Here is a 23,418-nt window from a genome sequence, read left to right as displayed (position 1 = left end):
TCATTTTATATGTGGTATGACATCTTAAAAGAACAGAAAAATGGCACAGCTGGGAAAATGATTTGAGCTGCGCATATAACCATGTATTATTATGAAACTGAGACTGATTTTGACAAAAGTAAAGACAGATTGGCTAAGAGCCAGCAACTGAGTTCTAAAAGCACAGTGCATTAACGATAACTCATATAAGGAAATCCAACTTCTAACTGTACTAATATTTTTTCATTGTAGGAATTACGCAGATAAGAAATAAGTAAGTAATTCTTTCAGTTTAAAAATATGGTCTTGGAACTGAAATAACAAGGTACTTAAAGACTTAATAACCATGTCTTTTTGACAGCTCTTTGTTGTATGAGGCAACTTATTTTCATTTCTTTCATATAATGTAAATTAAAAGTGATTTAAATCTGCAAAATATGACCTTGTTCAGATGGAAGTAAAATAAATGGAGTTTATGTAGTACAACCATTTAGATGAGTGCAGCCCACACTTTATTTAGTTAATTGTATCTGATGTCTCTGTAAATTTGTACCTTATATACTACTGAGCATCCTTCATTTTGTCTGCTTCATAGTTTGAGATTGACAGCTTGTTAACAGTGGTAGAGATCCAAAAACATTACTGGCAAAAACAGAAGTAGAAAGAAGCTTAAAAATAATCTGTACGATATTAATAACTTTATTGCATTTTTTAATGAGCACAGAAAATGAACCTTTCAACTTTTAATCACAGACTATAACATTTGTTAACCAAATCAAAATTCTGGCATATGGAAAATGAAGGCAGGCAATACACCGAATGACAAATACACAGGATCACTGAGAAAATGGTATAAGTTGCCAAGGACACGGTCACACATGGTAGGAGCTGAAAGAAAAAAAAAAAGAATAAAACATATTAGTGTGTGTGTGAGTGTGTGTGTGTGTGTGTGTGTGTGTGTGTGTGTGTGTGTGTGTGTGTGTGTGTGTGTGTGTTACCATTGTTATGAAGCTGACATCAGTCAGCTCTGTCAAGAAAGGTGATATTTTAAAGCAGTTTATTTAAATTTAAAAAAATGCATTGAAAAGGTACAAACCTGTGCTTAACTCAGGAGACAAGTTTCATGATCACATGTCCGTCCAATCAACGTTTTGAACTAGAAAAAAGTGGAATAGTTTAGCTATTTTTTGAATAGATGAACAAGAAACATTAGCCGAGTTATGATTCTATGCCAGCACATAATCTTACCTGGATTATAAACTCAGCTATGTTTCTTAGGATTCCCTTCATAATACCTGAGTGAAAATGAATATTATGTGCCTACTGCTTCAGAAAATTTGTGTTATGACTCTCTGGAATGTAAGCAAACTAAGAAGGTGTTTTGCAACTGCTGCAGCTACAGGGAATCTGACACATTTATAATAGTCATATACATGCCTTTTTTACTAGTTTTAGATAAAATAACATCTGTCACCTGTTTGATAATTATGACTGGTATGAAGGACAAGCTTAGCTTTGGCTAATGCTGTTTTTCTAAATTGCAGGATTTAATTCTCAGGGTTTCATTTTTATTCTGCTATTCATAAATGCAACAATGTTGAATTCTATACTGTTTTACTGATGTGGATATATATTATAACTGGTATTGCAATATTTAATATGAATTTTTATAATACAGCTTGTATGCTCGACAAATACAGTAATATTTTTAAGTGTTGCAGTCTGAAGGCAGATGATTCATTCCCCACTTTAAATGTTACAGCTGTCATCACGTTTTATGTGAAAACTGAAAGGTGAGACGAGTAGAAAATGATAGAAAAGATAGAAAGATTAGAATAAGTGTCAGGAATGTGTTTACAAAAATCATAAGTGCCTCCATTCCTACAGCCAGCAGACATCATGGCTGATAAATGTGTATTGTCCTTCAACAGGCTGACTACAGCAACAAAAGTTGTATGTTGTATATAACATCCCATAGCAGCAATTCTCATACATTTATGTGATGCAATCACTATAAACATACTTTTATCTCTAGTTTAGGAATAAACAAAATGATGTTTGATATTTTTACAAATACGTATTCACTTGTTCCTTATGGGTAAGTACTGATATTCCTTTAATAAACTAAGAAAGAACAAAACCAAACAAAATGCTGCACAGTTGCTAGAAATAATTGTTTAAGAGCAGACTTTCTGCTGACATATTTATGCAAAGAAAAAAATGGCTACATTTATTATATATGTATTAATTTCTCTGTTTCTAATTCTGTTATACAGTGTACTCTTTCTGACACTTTTATAACGTTTGCTAACTCAAAGTTTACAGCAGTTTATTCACAACTTTGCTTCCAGCAAGGCACTAAGGACAGAGAAAAAAATCTTTTATTCACATATATTTTGCAACTGGTGAGTTAAGAAAATAAGGAAAGCACTTAAGGAAACACCTTAGTGGTCTCCTGTACTTAACTCATTACATCTGAGTGAAGCCTCCAGGTGCCTTTGCAGTTAACTCCTACTGACACCTCTAAGCATCAGATATTGCTGGTTCATATTTAGTATTTTATACATACTTGTAGAACTGTTGACCTACCTTATCTTATCTGTATACTAAAAGTTATTTTTGATGCTTTATTACATTTTAATACCCTTTCCTCTTACCTTTTTCACCTGCCTAGCAATCTATCCACTACCTTGCATTAAGGGACCTGCCTGGCTTCTAAGGACCCCTGATCCACCTCAAGTCTTGCCAAATTGGACCATCCTTTTTTTCTGCTGCCCCTGTGCTTTCACCTGTCTGTACCGGACTTACTAAGTATGTTTCACTATTGACCCTTATTGTAGGCTAATCCATTTTATTTGTCTTGTAATTAAACTTTGTAAAGTAATTTAGCCTCTGAGTCAGGAAAACCAGCAGCCAGACTCCTCTCCCTGACTAAAATCTCCTGATAGATTTTTCCTTCGCTATTTACCTTATCCTTCCCCACCTACTTATTCTTTTCCTAGTTAGCTGCTGTAATTTCTTTTCTGCCCACTAGGCGGCAGTGTACTCTAGCCTTCGTGCCCTTACTCACTCCCCTTATTTTCCTAGTCTCAGCTCACTGCATTCCTTTTCTTCTATCTCTCATCCCTTGCCCTGTTGCCTGACTTCTCCCCCTACTACTCCTTCTCTGTTTCTAGTCCGTACTTTTCTCATCCTCTACCAACTATAGACTTAATTCTTTCTACTTTCCCCTCCTTACTATCCTCTCTCCTACACCCTACCTGCTCTCCTAGCAGCTACTTACCTGCTCCACTGTCTCTCTCTTGGGTTCTGGTGCTCACTGATTGTCTCTGGTGAATCCTCCACTACTTGCTCTGGCCCGCTCCGTTCACCCTACGGGCTCACTACGCTCCCCTACCCTACCCCCAATTCCCACCCCCAGTGCTGTTACACTTACACATCCTTAGCCACACCCACTGCGCTACTTAGCCTATCATCTCACACTACCAATTATCTACCCCTCCCATTGCCAACTCTCTCCTTAATCTTCTCCTCCCTACTGCAAGAAGACAATCAACCCTCTACTCTACCTCTATCTTCTCTGCTACCTCCCCCTTTAGCCACCCCTTAGCTTTTCTACCATACCATATCTCATATTTTTACTTGATCTAACATTTTACATAACATCACAACCCTATTATCTAAAATGATCTTCTTACAGAACTCTAACCTGAAAAAATATCTTCTTATTACTTCCTCATTCATTTTCCTAGCATTACCCTATGCTCTAACCTTCTACGAACATTTCTCTCTAATTAATAATGTACCTCCCCACCAACAAACTCTACCAGTCACACACCCAAGCTCCCTCTTTCATAGCAACATAACCTCTACTTCAGTTTACCTACTCCCTAGATTTCATAGATCTTCCCGTGTCACTTACTTCTATAGTAAGACAAGCTTACCCAAGTACTTTAAAAGCATAAAGACTTTACTAAAATATCCCACTCAGCTTCTATTAGATGGAGATATCCATCCTAATCCTGGCCCAAATCCACATATCTACAATAACCCACAAAAACAAACATCTAATGGTGTTTCTACCTCTATACAATTAGTTAACTCTCTCAGAATAGCTCAACTTAATATCCATAGCATTAACAACAAACTCAGTCAATTGCATGCTCTTTTACAAGTGCATGCATTTCATATCCTTTGCCTTACAGAAACTTGGTTGAAATCCTCTACTCATGACCTAGAAATAACCCCACCTGGATATAGCATCCTTAGATGTGACCGCAAGAAGGGTGGGGGTGTAGCTATTTTGTATAAATCTAAACTCCTACTCTTATCCTATAATGTGTTACCACCCTCTAATAACAATGCAGAAACCCTTACCATCAAACTCCAGCTTAATAAATCTAAATCTATTTATATCATTTGTACCTACATTCCTCTAGGAAACAATATTAACACTCTGGAAAACATTCTTAGTAGCCTTTCCACCCTTCTACCTCAAGAAACAATTATACTTGGCGATTTTAACATCAACTGGACTACTTGTAGCTCCCCCAATCCTAACACCCATATTAATTTTTATGGCTTCTCTCAAATAATAAACACCCCCACAAGAATCCACAAACCTAATAATAAAGAAACCATCCGTGACTGGATCCTTATAAATAGTCATCCTGAAACCTATACAACAGGAACGCTTCCAGATGACATTAGCGACCATGTTCTAACCTATATAACAAAGCAAAAAGACTCATAGTCCTAAAAATAACACTTTTATATCCTATCGCTCAAAGAAACACTTTCAAGCAGAGAGCTTTCAAAGTGAACTAAAGGCCTGCAACTGGTCACCACTGAAACAACTCAAACTAGATGAAGCTGTTTCCTACTTTAATACTAAATTCCTACAAATCCTTGATCTCCATGCCTCCCCTCGCTCTTCCCGAGTTAGGACCAAAGCAGCCCCATGGCTCACAAAACAAACCAGGGAAAAAATATTCATAAGGAGCAAAATATGGGCCAAATGGAGAGCCAGTAAGAGCTCTGCAGACCAACTATTCTTTAACACTAAGAAATGCTACCAAAAAAAACATTTTCCTAGACAAAAAAACTTTTATTTCCACCTTCAACAATCTCATCCAAAAAACCCTCAAAAGTTCTGGTCAGGCATTAATAAACTTCTCCAACCAGGACATACCAAACCTCCAGCCCCATCTTCAATTCCCCACAATAATTCTTCGCAAACAGCTGATGCCTTCAACAATTACTTCACGGAAACAATTCAAACTCTTGCAAAGACACTATCTCCCATTTCCCCCAGCCCATTCCAAAATACAAACAGCTCAGTGCCCTCCTTCCATATACAACCCGTACCAACATCCTTTATCTGCAAACTCCTTCAAAAACTCAAACCTTGCACCCCTTCTGCTGACCACCTGCCAGCTGAATACCTCCATATAGCAGCCAAAGTCATTGCATACCCCATATCCATCCTTATAAACCAAACAATCATAGAAGGTAACATCCCATCCATATGGAAAGTCTCCCACATTATCCCCTTACATAAAGGAGGCAAATCCACTGATATCTCTAATTTCCGACCAATTGCATTACTCTCCCCACTGGCCAAAATAATGGAAAAATGTATTCACCACCAACTACTTCAACATCTGCTCCATAATAATTTACTAGCCAACTGCCAGCACGGCTTTAGGCCCTTTCATAGCACAACTACCGCCCTGCTAACTTTTACTGACTGTATAAACAGGAATCGAAATAATAACTCCCTATCTTCTGCACTATTCATTGACTTATCAAAAGCCTTTGATATGGTGAACCACGACTTACTGATCAGTGTGCAAAAAGCCCGATCTCTTGACCCACTAGCAATACGTTGGTTTACATCTTATCTAGAAAATAGACAACAAGCAGTACTCTGGGACAATAATCTCTCCACACCTCCACCCGTAAACATTGCAGTCCCTCAAGGCTCTATCCTAGGCCTTCTTCTATTTTCCATTTTTATTAATGATCACAACACTGTTTTTCCTAAAGCCACCTGCATACAATACGCTGATGACTCTACTTTAATCTGTACTGCTAAGTCATCAACCTCTCTTCAGACCATGACTCAAACAGTATTTAACACTGTTGAAAAGTGGTTTAGCCCCCATTGCCTCCTCCTAAATCCCAAAAAAACAATACTGCTGCTTTTCTCTCCCACCCAAAAATCACCAGAAATCCACTTTACAATTACCTCTAACAATGGAACTACTATTTCCCCTGATACTACCACATGTCTCCTGGGCATTGCCATAGATAATAAACTCAGCTATGATGACCATATCAATAATACCATCCAAACTGTTAATAAAAAACTAGGCTCCCTGTATAGAATCAAACCCTACCTCACACCACTAGCTAGAACCTCTATTGCCCAGACTCACCTCATTTCTACCCTGTTCTATGCTTTTGCTATATACATCAATCTATCAAAACACAATCTAAACAAACTTGAAACTAGCTATAACAACATAGTCAGATTTGCCACAGGCAACCATTTTAGAACCCACCACTGTCACAACCTTAAACAACTCGGATGGTCAGAACTACAAAACCATCTACTGTATAATCAACTGATGATCATACAAAAAATTCATCACCCAAATAATACCCCAATCCTCGCTAACCTGATCTCCCCATATAAAAATCTTGCAACACTTCGCTCTGCAAATAAGTTACTAATTTCCAATATTAAATCTAATAATAAAGCTGGGGACTCACTCTTTACTAACATTGTGGGCAAAATCTGGAACAAGCTTCCTACGACACTCACATCTCTCTCATCTACGTCTCTTTTCAAGAAACACCTCAAAGAACATCAGAAATTCATCTGGCTTTGTCCCTGTTCTAAACCAGACTGAACCTTACTTCTTCCCCCTATTTTTCTCTTCTTACTATACCCCTTCCTTCTGTGCTATGTTCTCTCTGCAACAAGATTCTATAGAAACCATCTGTATACTAGCAAGTGCTTTTTTACACTCTACAACCTTCTTTTTCTTTTTCTCCGTTTTGTCTTATAAATGATAACATTAAACCCTTGAGTTTACCTGTACTTGTGTGTATCTTAAACTATGCATTGACTCTATACTACTATCCTTAAACATAATTTTTCTTTTTTTCTTTCCAAATATTGTTAATTCTCCTATGTATAGCAATTTAGAAATTTTTAAGTATTGTAATTTTTTTTGAAGTATTGTATTTTTTTAACTATTGTTTTCTGTAATTTTACTTTGCTTGGAGCTTATCTCCCTGGGCCTCTACTGAAAAGGGACATGTATCCAGCTAGACTAGCCCAGTCAACAAATGTAAAATAAAAATAAATAAATAAACAAATAAATAAATATTTGCACCAAGAATTCCAAAACCATGCTATATACAATGTTTTAAAAGATTTCATCTTAAAGCTTATACAATAGCAAACACAACTGCATTAATATTTGACCTCTGTCTAGTGCAGGTAAATATATATTAGCTGTTGTTTTGTGATATTAATTTATATAGATATACATTTCAAATTGTTCTAAATATCTCAAAAACAAAGTAACACAGACAGAACTCCTTAGCTTCATATGAACATTCTCAGCTAGATGAATAAAATGCTGCTGACAGTATGTGAGTAGCTTGAGTGGGTGCTGAGATATTGTAAGTTGTTTATAACATATTACAAATGTAATAATTACTGTGACTTATACAATTTGTTTTAAGACCTGGAATCTAAAGAATACTGCCACTATAAAAATTGTTTGCGCTGAAGAGTTTGACAATTATACTTTTTTCATAATCCCTATGGTTCCACAGATATGAGCATTTGTTTGAAATATGAGGACATAATGATTCTGTCTAAAGGCTTAAATTCTGCCTATTGGAAATTTCAGTGGAAACTTCCTCAGATCTATTGGAGTGAATGAGTTTGAGGCTAGACTACCTTCCCAATGTGTGTTACTAAAGTTCTTTGTTAATGGCCAGAGTGGTTAGAACATGCATCCAGCTGATGTGCATACAAGGGAAAAATTACTTTTTTTTGTATTGCAAAATCTGTAAGCATGACTGCATGTATACTACTGAGCTATAATACATTGTTAACTGATGTGGTGTCTGCCACCAATTCTGTTGTGGAAGAGATACAAGTAGGTACCACTTCCTCTTTCAGTAAGCAAAACTTTGACAATCCACTAGTAAGAGGATGGTAAGGTTAATGATAATCTCCAGTGACAGCATCAGACAGGCATAGATATTCTTACAACACAACTTGGGTGTAGTGGAGTGAAACTGGATCTTATACCCTGATGTTAACTATTAAACAAAAGCTTTACAACCAACTTGTTTGAAATATTATTATTTTTAAACATTAATACACTCCTGAGAAATAAACTACGCTTGAGCTGGTACATGCCCAGAAGTTCCCATCACCAAACTTATTCAATTCTACTCAGGCTGCTTTTCAGTACATAACTGAATCTGTTACGGAACTATTGATATTTATCATACCCTTTCACTTAACATGAATGTCTGCACTCAGTGTAAATATGTCAAGTACTTACAGTAATATTTTAATAAAAGTTTCTGTGACATCATTTAATATAGGAAGAGTAGATCAAAGAAGACTCCAGTCTACAGCTTCTAGATCATTTTTTGATGCCTGAAAATGTAAAGGTACATTTTTAATACTCTGTGCCAATGGTTTTGTGGTCAGAGCAGTATATCTCCTTTACGTGAATATATGTAGTTGATGGCTTAGAAAACCTTCCATTGTATCATCAGTGTTAGAGCATGCTAGTGATGATTGCTTGTAGCTGTCTCCTACTGCCAACATGAGCAGAAGTACTGATGAAATGGTAAAAGCCCAAGGACACACAGTTAGTATTTTTACTGCCACTGTGCTATTTATTCCAGTATCTGCTGAAGTCTTGTAATATGAGTACTTCAGTAGGATCACTATCAATGTAATAAGTGGTACTAAGAAATTTTTTAAAAGCTTTTTCTGGCTAAGTAGACACGCCCAGACCTGCACTGGTTTGTTTCACCTAAGCACAGTGATTAAAGTGGTTCTATTTCCTGTATTACAGGGATTTGCATTGAAGCCAGCCCTAATATAAACAATTAGTTAACCATCATCTCTTCTCTACATGCCACTTGACCTATGTTGTCCTTTTTAAATATAAACAATTCAGAATATTAAATTAAAAGCTTTCCATCTATGACTTAAACCTTGTTTCAGAAATTGCTAAATTGTGAATGGTTAGTGAAGTGATCATTGCACAGAAGTTCTGCTCTTGTATTCTATAAACTTTCCATATTAAGATGAGATCATTTTAATCCTTTTTCTTGCTCAAAGCTGATATTGTGGTTACTACAAAATATGTATTTCTTGGGCTAGAGCTGAGTTAGTGACTATATCCCATAGGTGGAGCAGTTTATTTTAGCATGAGTTTTAAATATTGGATTTTAGCTAGGAATGCATCCTAGTATCTTTTCTTTTGCTTTGTGTGTGAGGTGCATAACATGAATAAGTGATCGTAATGAGATCAAATGGTAAAGTGCTACTAGATCCCAATGTTTAATACTGACAGCAATTGTTTCAATCAGTATCAGTATGAAAATACTGACATCTATCTCTTTGATATGCATCTTTTGACAGCTCTGTTAGCATTAAACAATACAAACTCATTCAACTGAATGCTAATCAGTTGCACGTTGAAAGCAGTAAATAAATAGGCAAGACAAAATAAAGCTTCATTTATCACCAGGCAGTGTAAAGAAATAACAGATACACTGTTTTGTCCATGAAGGAGGAGTCACACTGAGCAAGTAGTAGAGATTGTGCATCTACAGCTGTAACAATAGTCCCAGGCTATCTGCAGAACTGGGTGGTACTGTTTAATTCCACTGTAACTAAGTCACCTATCGTACATGTGTAGAGTATAATCATAACGATAAACAGCAATACGTGCAGCTGTCACTACTGCATTAAAGTCAGTAGACTGTAGGTAGATTATACCTGATGTATCCACATAGGGAATTCAGTTTTGGCTAAAGAAAACACTTCAAATCAAGTTGAGTGAATACATGTCAAAGAACTGACACCAAAAGCATTCCCATGTTCCAGAAACAATCTCTTCACTCTGATTGGGCATCTGGCAGTGCTTTTAGTGTTTGTTATGAATTTTGTCATGTGTGTAAGTGGGAACTCAGAAATGTAAAATGTACTCCACAATGCCTGCTTTCAAACAGACAAGTGTAACGAGTTATCTAAATAGTGAAAAAATGTCACAAGAAAGCACTATTAGCAATTGTCAACTGATGTGGCAAAGTAGGAGAATGCAATCCAAACCTCCAGCCTGTCAATTAATTTTATATAATATACATCTCTGCTATGTGTTTTTGCCCTAAGTGATTTAAAATAAATATTACTGAACAAATGTCTGCCACTGCATTAAGCAATTAGAATGCTGAAATGTATACATTAATTCAAATACTACTGGATAAAGAAAATAAACAGATAATGAATAGTTGATAGTTTTACACAATGAATCTGATAATGAAATATTTAACTATTTAGCAGCGTTAAAAATTATACCTATATTTGATAAAAGTGTCAGTGCAAATAGTAAACTGTCACATATAGCAAATCCTTCATACAGAAAATCTCTTAAAAACTGTGTCGTTTATACTACATCATGCTTGTTATATTAAGTGACACGTGTGATTCTGTCAGATACTTTTTGTTACCATCATGTTTACTGTGAACAGGTGCAATTTTTTTATAGCTGCGCATCCCATAAAACTCTTCCATATCCATTAATTTAACACTTCCTGTAACAGTAGTGCATTTCCCCTCATTCCTAATTCAGGCACTATATTTGTATACAACTAAAACCACGAGTTACAAGAATTATAACCCCTTCAACAAAGTAAAATGAAGAAATTAATTAAAAAGTAATTTCACAAAAACACAAGCTTCAAGTTGCTGGATAATTTGACAGTGGTTTCAAACTACACCAGTTTTTGATCTAAAGAAAGCATGCAACACTGAAAAATATAAAGGTATCAGAGAAAACAAATACAAATGCCAAAGGCTGACACCACACTGTATCACTTTAAGTTAAAATTATTAACATTTAGTGCTTTAATCTCTAGATGCACAAAACACTTCTTTAGAACATAAAACTCAGTCAAAACTGGATCCATCCATCCATCCAGCCAACCTCAATATTATTGCATTAACTGACACATAAGTGAGACTGTCCAGCCACGAGAAATCCATTCCTTTGTGTAAACAAACATAATACAAATCTGTTAAAACATTAACTAACATTAAAACATGCCAAACTCCAATAAATTATATAGTATCACCATTTCCATTACAAGACTAGCATGTGAAAAAATGTTATACACCTGATGCACACACTAATAAAATGGATACCCTCAGCAAACTGGTCAGATTCATATGATGGGTAATTTATTTTTAGGAATGGAAATATAAGAAAATATAAAAATCATAATGTCTTGTGCTGGAACACAGCCAGCTTTATCACTTCTTTACACGGATGCCACAATTCACCTCTTGAACTGTGTTCTTGAGGCAAATTTCTTGGCATCTATGGTTCAGACACATAATATAGGGGATCATGATTGTGTCACTGATCCTAACTGACTGATTATGTGTTCTCAACAGGGATGCCATCAAATTCACCTAAAGAGGAAAACCTGAGAGGGACACATAATTATAATTTAGGATTGAAGACCTAATCATAATTCTTTGTAATGCATGGAACTTTTATCTATTCTGTAAAGTAAAACAGAAAAAAAATGCTAGGTGCTTTGCTAGCTTGAAAATCTGTAAAGCACTTGGTGACAGCTGTCAGGAAGACAGTGTAACACAGTTCCTTTTGTTTCCACTCAACTTCTCATGCCTCTCAACTGTCCAGATTTTTGCCTCATATATTGGTCTGTTCCTCATAAAGTCTGTGTGTCCTGGACAAATAACTGAGGATTGAAGATATTGAATAATGACAAACGTAGGTTTCAGACTTTGTGCCCATCAGAAAATGCAAGAGAATGCACATCCTGTTATTCTTGTAACTTTTAAGTTTATTACAGAATGTCAGGACACATTACCAATGGACAGAAAGCAGAATCAAGTATTTTATTCTGACACTGTCTTTTACTGCTGAACACCAGACCCAACCTTAACAACTTTAGCAGGGGGAGCTTCACATTTGTTAAGGTCAGGTCTCACACCACTCTGGCATTTAAGTGACTTGTCTTTTTCCAAATATCAGAGCATAATCAGCATCCTCCATGTACTACAAGTTCATTATGATTGAAGACCTGATCATATTTCTCTATGTTATAGTCTCATGGCCATATATAATATGTTGTTAGCGCATGGTCCATATGTGTTATTCTAACAGCAGTGATGGCTAGTGCTACAGAGCAGAATGGCACACAGACTCATATGTTATGTGTCCTACTGCCTGCCTTTCAACTTTCCATGATTTTACATAATGTCCTTGACTTTGAAACAGATACTTGGTTCAGCCCTTCATGAAATAACAGATATTATAGCCAGCCATTGAAGATTACATGCATCAGTATGTAATGACAAGCAATAAGATTCAATACTTATCCTTTTTCCAACACTGCATGTTTATGTACATCCTGTTATTCTACAAACTCTGTATATGACTGTGAACAAATATAAAGAACTGCACCATAGCTTGAGAATGTCTTACTTCTTTATATTTACCTTGTCACTGATTTTTGAAATGAGGGTCTGACTTTGATGCCCACTGCATTACCCTATGACCAGACAGACAGTGTAATGATTGGCTGTTCACTGTACCACAGTTCTGCCTGTCAAAATGCTATGCGTGCAACAGGCATTAGTGCATGTCCTTCTCTAAATTATGCACTGGATATTTCTGTGGACTATATTACCTTCATGTGGGTCTTGATACACAGGCGCCATTTCTGAATCTTAGCAGGAGAAAGTAATAGAGAAGGAAGTTACACCGAGGTATCTGAGACAGTAGTACTGAGGTAGCTGTGCATACTAATAGCAGTAGGTCAGGGAAGTCTGGTATCAATTACATGACGTTGCCAAAGACATTCATATGGATTAAGAGAGAGAGAAAGAGAAAATGAGTGACATTTGCTTACTGAAAACAATGTACACCCATACTCTCTAAGATCATGTTTTTTTTATCAGTAAGAACATTTGGGGGAAATCCAGATAATCACTGAATGATTCTTCACAGAACTTACAATAATGCTGTTGTTGAAATAATTTTCAGTGCATAACACAAGACAACTAATAAAATGAAGATAACTGCATATGGTGAATGAGTTAGTTACCTAGATTGATGATGTGAAAGAAAAGGTAAAAGGATTAAACAATCACGATGCGTATGATGCAATAGTAAACAACTTCAAGTTAGGCTATGTTACACAGTAAAAGGAATGTCAAGAAATTAGCGATAACTGCTGAAGAGAATGAATAGAAACAGACAAATGAATATTAGTAAATTACTTAGAACAGTGAATGGGGATGTATGGCTAAAAGAAATGCTCTTGATTATTCAAGCCAATTCCCAGAGATGATTAAGTGAATGTTAAATACTGATCTACTTCTTACAGGCATCGGGGGGTGAAAAATAAAGGAATAAGATGATGCAGCGGTATTGATAATAGCTGTTTCAGGTAAGTAGAGCAGGGGAGCCTGGCTTTCTGTTACATGTCTGAAACATGAAGAATGTATAGTACTGAGTCCCTTACATCATAACAATGGTGACAGCAAGATAAAAAGCCCTTACATTATAACAATGGTGACAGCAAGATAAAAAACAAGCACAGGTTGTTGACAGGTATGAAGAATGAATGGATGATATAATACTACTATGAGAAACAGCAGAAACAAAATGAGATCATTCAAGACATATGAAGGAATGGGAAAAGAAGGGAATATGTGTTATCATGAACACAGGTAAAACAACATCAGTCAGTCTACTCTTCTTAGAAACCCTGCAAATTCTGCAAGAAAAGAAGCTTACCTGCAGCTCCACAGATGTCCTAACAATCCCTGAAAATGCACGAGAGACAGTTCTCTGATTTTTTTTCCCCTAACTTAAAGAACAATCTCCATGCACTGTACTCATATAGTTACATCATATAGCAAGAGTTACATCAATAGTTACATCATATAGCAATAGTTACATCAATAGTTACATCATATAGCACTTTGGTTGTGCTTTTTAAAGAACATCCTTAAGAGATCAAGTCATCTGTGCACAGCTGCTAGGTTATTCTTAATCTCTGCTCTTCAAAGAATCTCCTGCTTCTTTGGACATAAGGATGATTTTATTCTTGCATATTCTTCATTCCAAAGTCTATCTGTGGGATCCAGCCATTTCTGGACTAGGATGACTTTAACAGGTGCACCATATTTTAGATGGTGACCCAGCAGAGGTCATGCATTTATTCCTACAAAATGCCTTAGTGGTGTCACTGGCCATGACTGATACCTTTTAATGTATTTGATTTTCACAATTTCAGCACCACTTTGGTGTTTGGTATGGAATGTTGGTATTTCCAGGACGCTGAGAGTGTTACATTTTTCAGGCCATAGTGTCTGAGGACTCAATGAAGGGTTTCATAGCGTTTCCCTGTTAGGCCAACCAGACTTGGTTTACTCTGTCGAGACCCCATGGTAAGAAATCCTTTCTAATTCATCTCATGGCTAAAGGTTATGGATTCATGATAAGCTAGGAGAAATCCTTTTTGCTTCCCTTGCAGAGGATATCCTGGAGTAGTTGTCTTTTATATTTGCCTTTGTGGATGGTTTACTTACTTCCACAAAGCCAGTCAAAGGATCTGACAGTGGAGGGCACTGTTAAGCTTGTACTAAGATGAAGGCATGATTTAATGGATCCATTAATTATCCCATGTCATTTTCATAATGTGAGTGTGAAGCTGGTTCATAATGAAATGTAAAGTGTCTAGCAGAAGGTATGGAATCTTGCTACAATTTTCTGAAATGTAAAGAATGACAGAGAAAAAGTGTTGAAGAAAATCTCATCCGTATTCTCAGAAAATCAGAGATGGAAATCAGAACTGAGAACTCTATTAATGGCGGTCTCAGCAATATGGATCAAGAATGTCAGAACATAAGGAGGTACAAGAAATAAAAGAAGATAACTGGGTCGTTACAGATACCAATCTCCCTCTTGTTGTGTCTTTCGGCTTTTCCCGGTTAGGGATCGCCACAGTGGAACTCCTATCCGCTAATGATTGGTAGTTGATTTTTACGTGCCGAGTTACCAGCCCTGACGCACAACCTTCAATGAAGGTACGCCCATTCACGCATGTCTCCACGCAGAAGACGCTCTAGCTGAGAATCGAACCGGACACCAATCTCCCTCTACAATGACAAAATGCAGCAGTTAAAGTGTAAAACTGAGTATGTACAAAACAGTCAGGAAGATTTAAAGGCCAGAGTTCCCTGATAAAATTTTAAAATAATAGTTCTGCAGAAGGAAGCTGAATGGAGAAATGTAATAAAGTTTGTGGAGAAGTATGTGAATAGCCTTCAGCAATAGGGCCATAAGTAGAATTTATTGACCTACAAACTGATATGGTGCATTATATGAGGAGAACATCTGGGTCTGAGGATAGACCAATGCATTTTTTTATTTAGGTGTTCTAGACTTAGGGTAAAAGGTCACATAATCTAGCAGTCTGTAATGCAGTGATGCCTGTTGATAACAGGGCAGAAAGTGCTGCTGGTAGAGATTTTCCGCCAAGTGTACACCTACAGCATATACAGATGCAACCACAGATTTAATTATTTATTTGCCTTTTGTTAACTGGGTTGATCCACTGGGCTGTTGGTCCATTTTAATGGAGACCAGAGGAGAAAAGCTCGATAAAAAGAAACAAATTACAGAGTTTACAAGGCATTAATGAGAATTTAGATACATATCTACATACATACATGCCATATATAAAATATAAGTACAAAACAAACAAAAATCATTCAATAATGCTAATTAACAGATCAGATAGTGCATACTAAGACACATCCTGTGGTCCAGGTGAAAAGTTAAGCTGAAATGGTAAAATTCACTGGGCTAAAAATGAGCAGTAGGCCATTAAAATACACTTGGACATAATGCAAGGAAAAGATATGTGGTACACATTGATTGATGGTGAAGTAGGACATAAGGAAGTGTAATCAAAAATGTACAAAATTCTGGAGGGCTACAGAATGCTGGTAGGTACAGTAGACAATCTGAGGTAAATCAGAAAGGGATAGCGATATTAAGTGTGTTTCAATCTTTTTGGTGAGGAATTGGGACTTGTGTCATACTTCTCCACTTCCACATTGTCAGAGCAATACTCCATAACTAGTCAAAAAAGCAGATGCATAACTAAATGTGATATTTTATTTAATTTCCCTTCTATATTTAAGAATTCTATAGGCACTGTATACAATTTCAGTTAATGACCTAGTGCCCTTCATGAAGGAGTATAAAAAAATGGCAAAATGACTCCCAGTGGATTGGCATTTCTTTTTTTGCATCACTCATTTCAGTCCCTCCTTTGTAAATAACTTTTTGTGTCAAAAGCTTGCAATGACAGTAATGAATACTTTTCAGAATTTGTTCACACCTTACTTGCTGTCCAGCTATGTGAGAAGCTTACATGTGAAAAACAATTATAGTTCCAATCTCTTGAGGTAAGTTGTGCTTTACTGAGAAATGAACTTTAACCCACAGAACACAGGTAAACTTACTTCTCATGAGCAGGAAATGCAGACATATAAACAAAAACCAAAATTTGTGTTTACCATATTTTCACAGTAGACCATTGGTCCTCTTGGGATACAGCACGTTGAGGCAAACTCGGTACGTTGATCAACTAATGCTTTTAACTCCTCTTCTGTTGCTTCAGGATGCTGTTCACGAAAGCTGTCTTGAACCCTAGGAGTTAAAAACAAAAGATAGTTTAAATCTGAAATGGAAATAGTCTTCATTCAGATATGCATGTGCTGTGATGCAGGAGAGCTCTGAAATTCTCTCTTGTTGATATAAATCCTTTTAAGTAAGTAAAATGCTACGTGTTCATCCATCAGGTCTGGCACAGTGCTAAATTAAATCACGGTGATGTCATTTTGTTAAAAGTTGTTGTAAGGTGTGCAGTGTGTGCGTGCGTGTGTGCGTGCGTGCGTGTGAGTCTGTGTGCGTGTGCATGCATGTGTACGTGTGTATTGTGTTAAAGTAATAGAGTCTGGGTTGTTTAATACAACTAAGCACCATGCCTTACAATTATGTAAGATAATGTCATGGCTCAATGACACAGTCTCCTAACAACCCTCCAATTATCCAATACTGTGATTCAAAAACATGATGAAAGCATTGTACAGCTACCTGTCAAAGGAAGATCAGTCATCGGAAGAGGAGTTGTGAATTCACAATCCCTTGTTATGAAAATCAGCTGAATACAAGTTTCTCAAATGGAATAGTTGCAATAAGATAGAAAGACAAATAAACTTACTTATAAGCTGACATGCTACCATCAGTGAATACTTAAAAAGACGTGTGTGTGTGTGTGTGTGTGTGTGTGTGTGTGTGTGTGTGTGTGTGTGTGTGTGTGTGTGTGTGTGTGTGTGTGTGTGTGTGCGTGTGTGTGTGTGCATGTGTGTGTGCATGTGTGTGTGTGTCCGGTAGCAGGCAGGAAATGTGGAATAACTCTACTATCTTCCTCAGTAGTTCAACAGGAAGCTGCACACTCGCCTTTGCTGTAGAGACTGTGGTTTCTATTCCTACACCAGCTAGTTGAATTAATTATCTTCCTTAACAGCTCAATGTGTTAATGATGCTTTACTCTATTAGAGTGCAAAAGGTGCAAGGTTTGAATCCACATGAGGAATACTACAACTAAAAATATAGTCTGGCAATTGGTAAAGAGGGTTAAGGCTATGAATTTAGTCACGATTAAGATTAGAGATAGGACCTATTAAAACTCTAAAACTTGTACAGTATATAGTAGAATAAAATAAAACAATTTAATATAATGACTTTATGATTAGTTCTCCGATCATCAACAACTTGTAATGCATGGAGCTTCATGATTACACTCTGTTATTATGAAAATACAAGCTTATTAAGCACCTTTCTTTTCTTTAGAGTTGTAACTCACTTAGTGTTGCCACACAGACAGCCAACAGCTTTAAATGTTTTAGGCAGTTTACTTTGTTACATTCTTGTTATTTGTGTGGCAGCATGAAGTGGATTACAACTTTTAAAGCTGTAAAATTGTTGATGATGCTGTGCAGTGGAGTTGCCATATTTGCTGCATTGCAAGACCGGCTCATAAGCTGTTATGACCATGTCAATCAACAGAGGATTGCATAACAGACATATCTTTATTCCCATTTTTGAAGCACAATCACTGCACTCCTTGACCTAGAGAGCATTTAATTAAAACTTACAGTCATTACTAAGGACAATTAGACAAATCACTCATAAAATCAAAAATGGGTTAGGTAAATAGAATTTTAATTTTTTAAATGAAGAATATAGAATACATCATATCAGCAATGGATATACATCTATAGCTATATCTATATCTATATATAGATAGATATAGATATAGATATAGATATAGATGTAGATAAATACAGGGTAAAGTTGAAAACTTGATACTTTATAAGCATCAAAGTTGCCGGTTGAGACTCCTTAAAGTCAGTTGAGACTTCAAAGTAACAAAGAATTTACAACTTAAGAAGTTCTTTATTCAAAAATAAAATATATTAAACAGATAAGCACTTTTGCCCTTAACAAAGCTTCACCATATATAATTCCAGTTTACTTAAGTTGCATTAATTATATGTCCTTTAACAGGCATATAGTTCATTGTCTATTCACTTGAGATAGGGTCATAAATGTAGGACCTATATTAGATAATCGAACTTTCAAAAGTTCGAGTGTCATATGGTCGCCACCATATGATCGAATTTTTGAAAGGTCAAACGCTTTAACGGAGATCTCTCTACAGGGCGGAAAGGGAAGATTTCCCTTTTCTGTACTGTAGTGTGATCTCGGAGTTAGTATATTTAAAGAGCGGAGGGTGTAGGGGGTGCAGGGGTGCTTTTTCCATGCTTAAAATGTTCAGGTATGTTTTTTTTGTAGTTTATTTTTTTTCTTAGATGTTTGAACTTTTAAAAGTTTGATCATACGGTGTCGAACTTTTAAAAGTTCGATTATCTAATATAGACCCATAAATGTATGCCATGGGCTGTTTGATCAATCTAAAGTAGAACAGGTCTCATCTTTCATTCCAGTTCTGCATATCTCATCCTACTGGTTATGAATAGATTATAGCTAATGGACTGTATTCCAGTCCTATGTAACTAGTGCCTAATCGATAAGATACACTGTATATACCTATTGTCACTGGCTATGCACATCCATTAGTACCTTTGACCTACCTATGATATGATAAGTAGATGTCTTTTGTGATTGTAAAAATAGGCAGCAAATACTAACACATACATGTTATAACCCTTAAGAATTATGCTTTTGTAATCATAACTGCAGCTAGTCATGACCATGCTGGTAGCAGTCTAGCTGTTCCAGTGACTGGGAGCATTTACTTTGTATCCTTTGCATCAAGCAATGTACCATCCTTTCCATGAAAGAATGAATATAACTATCTTGTGATATATCAGTTACAAATAGTGTGCTAAGAGCCAAACAAGGGCTCTCTACATGCTAAGTCTATTATAGGTTGCAGCATTCTATGACAATGAATTGGGCAGGGTTAAATTACCTTATTTCAACTATTTCATTTCAGAAATTTGTACTCCTATTTTAGTATGCTCCATATAAAGACAACATATGCAATGTGTCTATATCTAAGGCACATATAGATTACTTCATAGATTGTTATTATAGCACTAGGAAGGATTAGGTATCATATGAAGCTAGATCCACTACCAATATTCATGTGCAGATGCTGCAGCTTGTAAAACTAACACAAGCTCATTCTGTGGTAGGAGATGTGAGGATCGGTGAAGGCTGCCAGCCCAGCCAGATAGAATTTTGTAGATAACTCTGTCATTTGTAAATATTAATATAAGCCACAGGCTTGTTCTCTTAAATGGAAGAATATGGTGTTAAATGTGGAACTGCAAAAATATAACAACAGTGCACTCTGCTGTAAGAAGGCTGATAAGTCAAGTATTTTATGACTGTCTTTGATCACAGGGCTCAGAGCCGAGATGTCTGGATGAATGAATCCTGAGCCTGGGGTGGTTCTATACAAAATGTATGTATTTATTTGACATTTGTTGACAGGGATAGTCTGACTGAGCTTGTGCACTTTTTCAGCGGAAGCCTGTAGAGAAAAACTCCATAGTGCAAATTGTACAAGTACATTAAATTCACAGTACAAATTATGCAAGTAAAAAATTTACAGGAGTAACGTAAATAATAATAAACACAATATAAAGTATAAGCAAAAAAGGTTAAACAATCTTAGAGATAAGAATCTGGTTGGAAGTCTATGCTGATATAAAGGAAAAGGTATCATTTACCTTTTATAAAAAAATCAGTTTATAACTGTTATTAAAATTGATGCAAGTAAGTAAATTAAAATTAAGGCGTCTAAAGCACTTTGGCCTATCTTCCAGTAAGGAGCCAGGGCTTCATCAGATCAATAAAAGAACAGTACAATTGTGTGCAGTCATATGTTAGCTCCAATAAATAATAAATGCAACTACATGACAAACTTGATGTCAATGCTAGAAGAAAACAGACTTGGTAATATTAAACAATGAGTGCATGTAAACCACTAATAAATCCTAGTATGAAAGTTTTAAAACATATGCTTATTAGAAATAATAATACTAACAGATGTCTTGGAAATTAGACTGAGAAAATACTACTTCAAAGGGCACTGCTACATATAAACTAACGAGTGATTCTAACCTTTTGAAGTTAAATTAGCTAATATTTTCATCATGGTTATGTATTACTTAACCTATGTGAATATAATCACAGTTAAAATTGATTTTGTATGAAATGAAGGGCTATGAACAGAAATGCATCTAACTGTTAATAAAAGTTATTATTCTCCAGGCTTTTAAGTTCAGGTACAGATGTGATGAAGCAGTTTGTGATTTGTTTGTTCTGTTAATGGTAAAGTTAAGTACAGCAGGGTTGTTGTTCTGTTTTAAGGTAGTAATGGGTGCCAGTATGTCTTTCATCGGGTTCTCATTGTACCCTTTTCAGGAAATTCCCTTTGCAGATAGTCCAGGTTGTGTAGAAACCATGTCATTTCTCCAGGCACACGTAGGCTATCCCCAAGCCATGTGACTTTGTAACCTTTTTTATTGGTGATTTTAGGGTACATACTGTTTTAACATACTAACAGCTTTACCCATGTGAGTTTTCTAAACAGGTCATTGTTTAACATTTTCTTTTTTTGAAAACTCTTAGATCCAGAAATTTTATTAAAAGCTGTAGTGGTTAATGAAATCCAGGGAACTTGTGGAATTTTCAGTCAAGTCAAAAAACTTCTTAACTCTGACCACTGAGCTGATTCATATGATGAAAATATCATAGATGAAACATTAATAGCAGCTCATATATGGGAAGTACTTGGAGTTATAAATAGTATTTTCTACCCAATTTGCTAAGGCTGTGCTTCCCAGGCATGATGACATTGCTGCTTCCACTACTATTACTCTTGTTTGTTTGGACCATTTCTGATTAAAATTTAAGAACTTGTTTTTAAGTAATATGTCCAAAAACTCACCTACTCTGTGTATTTTCCTCGTGTTGGTGGAAAATTATTTTTTCCATGAATTCTTTGATTACCCAATGCAGTAATCATGTGGCAGCACCATGTAAAGTGTTTCAACATCAGTGGCCAGTAATATAGTGTCTGGCTTCATCCTAATTTCTCTCACCTTTTTCAGAAAGTCCAGATTGTTCAAGATGTAAGATAAAGCATTTCAAGCAATTTATTTTCTTTGAAATTCCAAATAAATTAATTAGGGCTCAGTGACAGAGCACCTTTCCACTATCACTGGATGACATGGTGGGTCAGTCAGATTTTTTGTGACTTGAGGATGACAAAAAACTGGAGTGTTACGAGGTGCCTGACTGTGAGAAAAGTAACTAGATCATCTTTAAGAAGAAAACATGAGTTCAGAGCAGCCAGTCTTGTGTTCAGCAGTCTGTAGGCTTGCTTGATGTGATCAATATCCTGATTTCCCATTATTACCTCAAATGTATGGCTGTAGAAATCAGCATCAGTAATGAAGATAAACTACCTATGTCTGCCTTCATCATTCTCCTCTTTTTGCGATTGCTAAGGCTTTTTAGTGTTGCCAGTTCATTTTGGGGACAAGCTATTACATTTTCTTGGTAAGAATTCTTCAGATGTCCTCCTTGCATTTCTCCTTGTATGTCCATGAAGTTTGGTGGACAGGTAGGCAGAATGTACATAGTTTCTTCCATTTAGATACATGGCTGTATTTTTCATTCCTCATTTCTTGGTTCTCATCCTGTCTGACATGTACATATTTCATTCCATTTTCATGAAAAATGATTTTTCAAGTTCAGCTTCCTGCAGAAAAGCTAGACACTATATTAGTCAGTACTGATGTGGAAGCACTTTACAAAGTGCTTCCACATGAGTACTGCATTGACCAGAAAGGATTCATTAGAACTGAACCTTATTTGAAGAATGCTTGCCACCTCTTGTCAGTTTTGTTTTGCAGCCTATACTGTTTCTCCACACACTTTACAGTATCTGCATGATACAACCAAAGATGTCTTTCCTGAAAGCACTGCCAGCATAAATTACCTGAGCGTAACTCTCAATTACTCCTGTTTATTATATATGCATGGAGTCTGCAGTAAAAAGAGTAATCAATTTCTTGGCTGCCTGTACTGAGTTAAGGACTGCCTGTCCACCAGCACTAGAAGGAAATGTATTTCTAAAGTTCTGTTTCCAAATATGTTCTTTAGAATTGCCATTTCCCTTGTTACTATTCCATCAGTAAATCTAATATAGATTGCTTATACATTAATTATGCTAAACATGCCATTTATAACCCTTCAAGGACACAGCATTGCAACTTACACAGGCTATTAAATAGGGTGTAATTTTCATATATACTTAGGTTAATCTTGTTCATTTTTACTTTGCTTACCATACTCCTTCCTGGTCTGGTATCACATTTACTAAAACCTATGTCCCACTGGAAGTCAACTCTTAAAGTAAACTGTAAGCTACAACTACTTTGGAGATGCTATCTTTGCAAACTGTACTAGGAGTACTGGAATGTCCCTAGGGAACAAAGAAGTATAA

The 23,418-nt window shown here is 36.1% G+C and overlaps 1 protein-coding gene across 1 annotated transcript in view; it reads right to left on the bottom strand.

Annotated features, from left to right (window-relative positions):
* Positions 1-662: 662 nt before the first annotated feature.
* GC (GC vitamin D binding protein) overlaps positions 663-23,418 on the bottom strand; it is a 641,498-nt gene continuing 618,742 nt past the window's right edge. Inside the window, exons 11-13 of the mRNA XM_044061140.1 lie at positions 16,883-17,015; positions 1,076-1,135; positions 663-867 (exon numbers count right to left, since the gene is read on the bottom strand). Of these exons, the coding sequence (XP_043917075.1) occupies positions 1,082-1,135; positions 16,883-17,015 (187 nt within the window). The 3' untranslated portion in view covers positions 663-867; positions 1,076-1,081. The remainder of the gene's footprint in view (positions 868-1,075; positions 1,136-16,882; positions 17,016-23,418) is intronic.

Source organism: Protopterus annectens, chromosome 2.part0, assembly GCF_019279795.1.
Source record: "Protopterus annectens isolate FY-2018-M chromosome 2.part0, PAN1.0, whole genome shotgun sequence".
Taxonomy (NCBI): domain Eukaryota; kingdom Metazoa; phylum Chordata; order Ceratodontiformes; family Protopteridae; genus Protopterus; species Protopterus annectens.
Note: the sequence above shows the minus strand (reverse complement) of the source record. Positions and strands in the feature narration are given on the sequence as shown.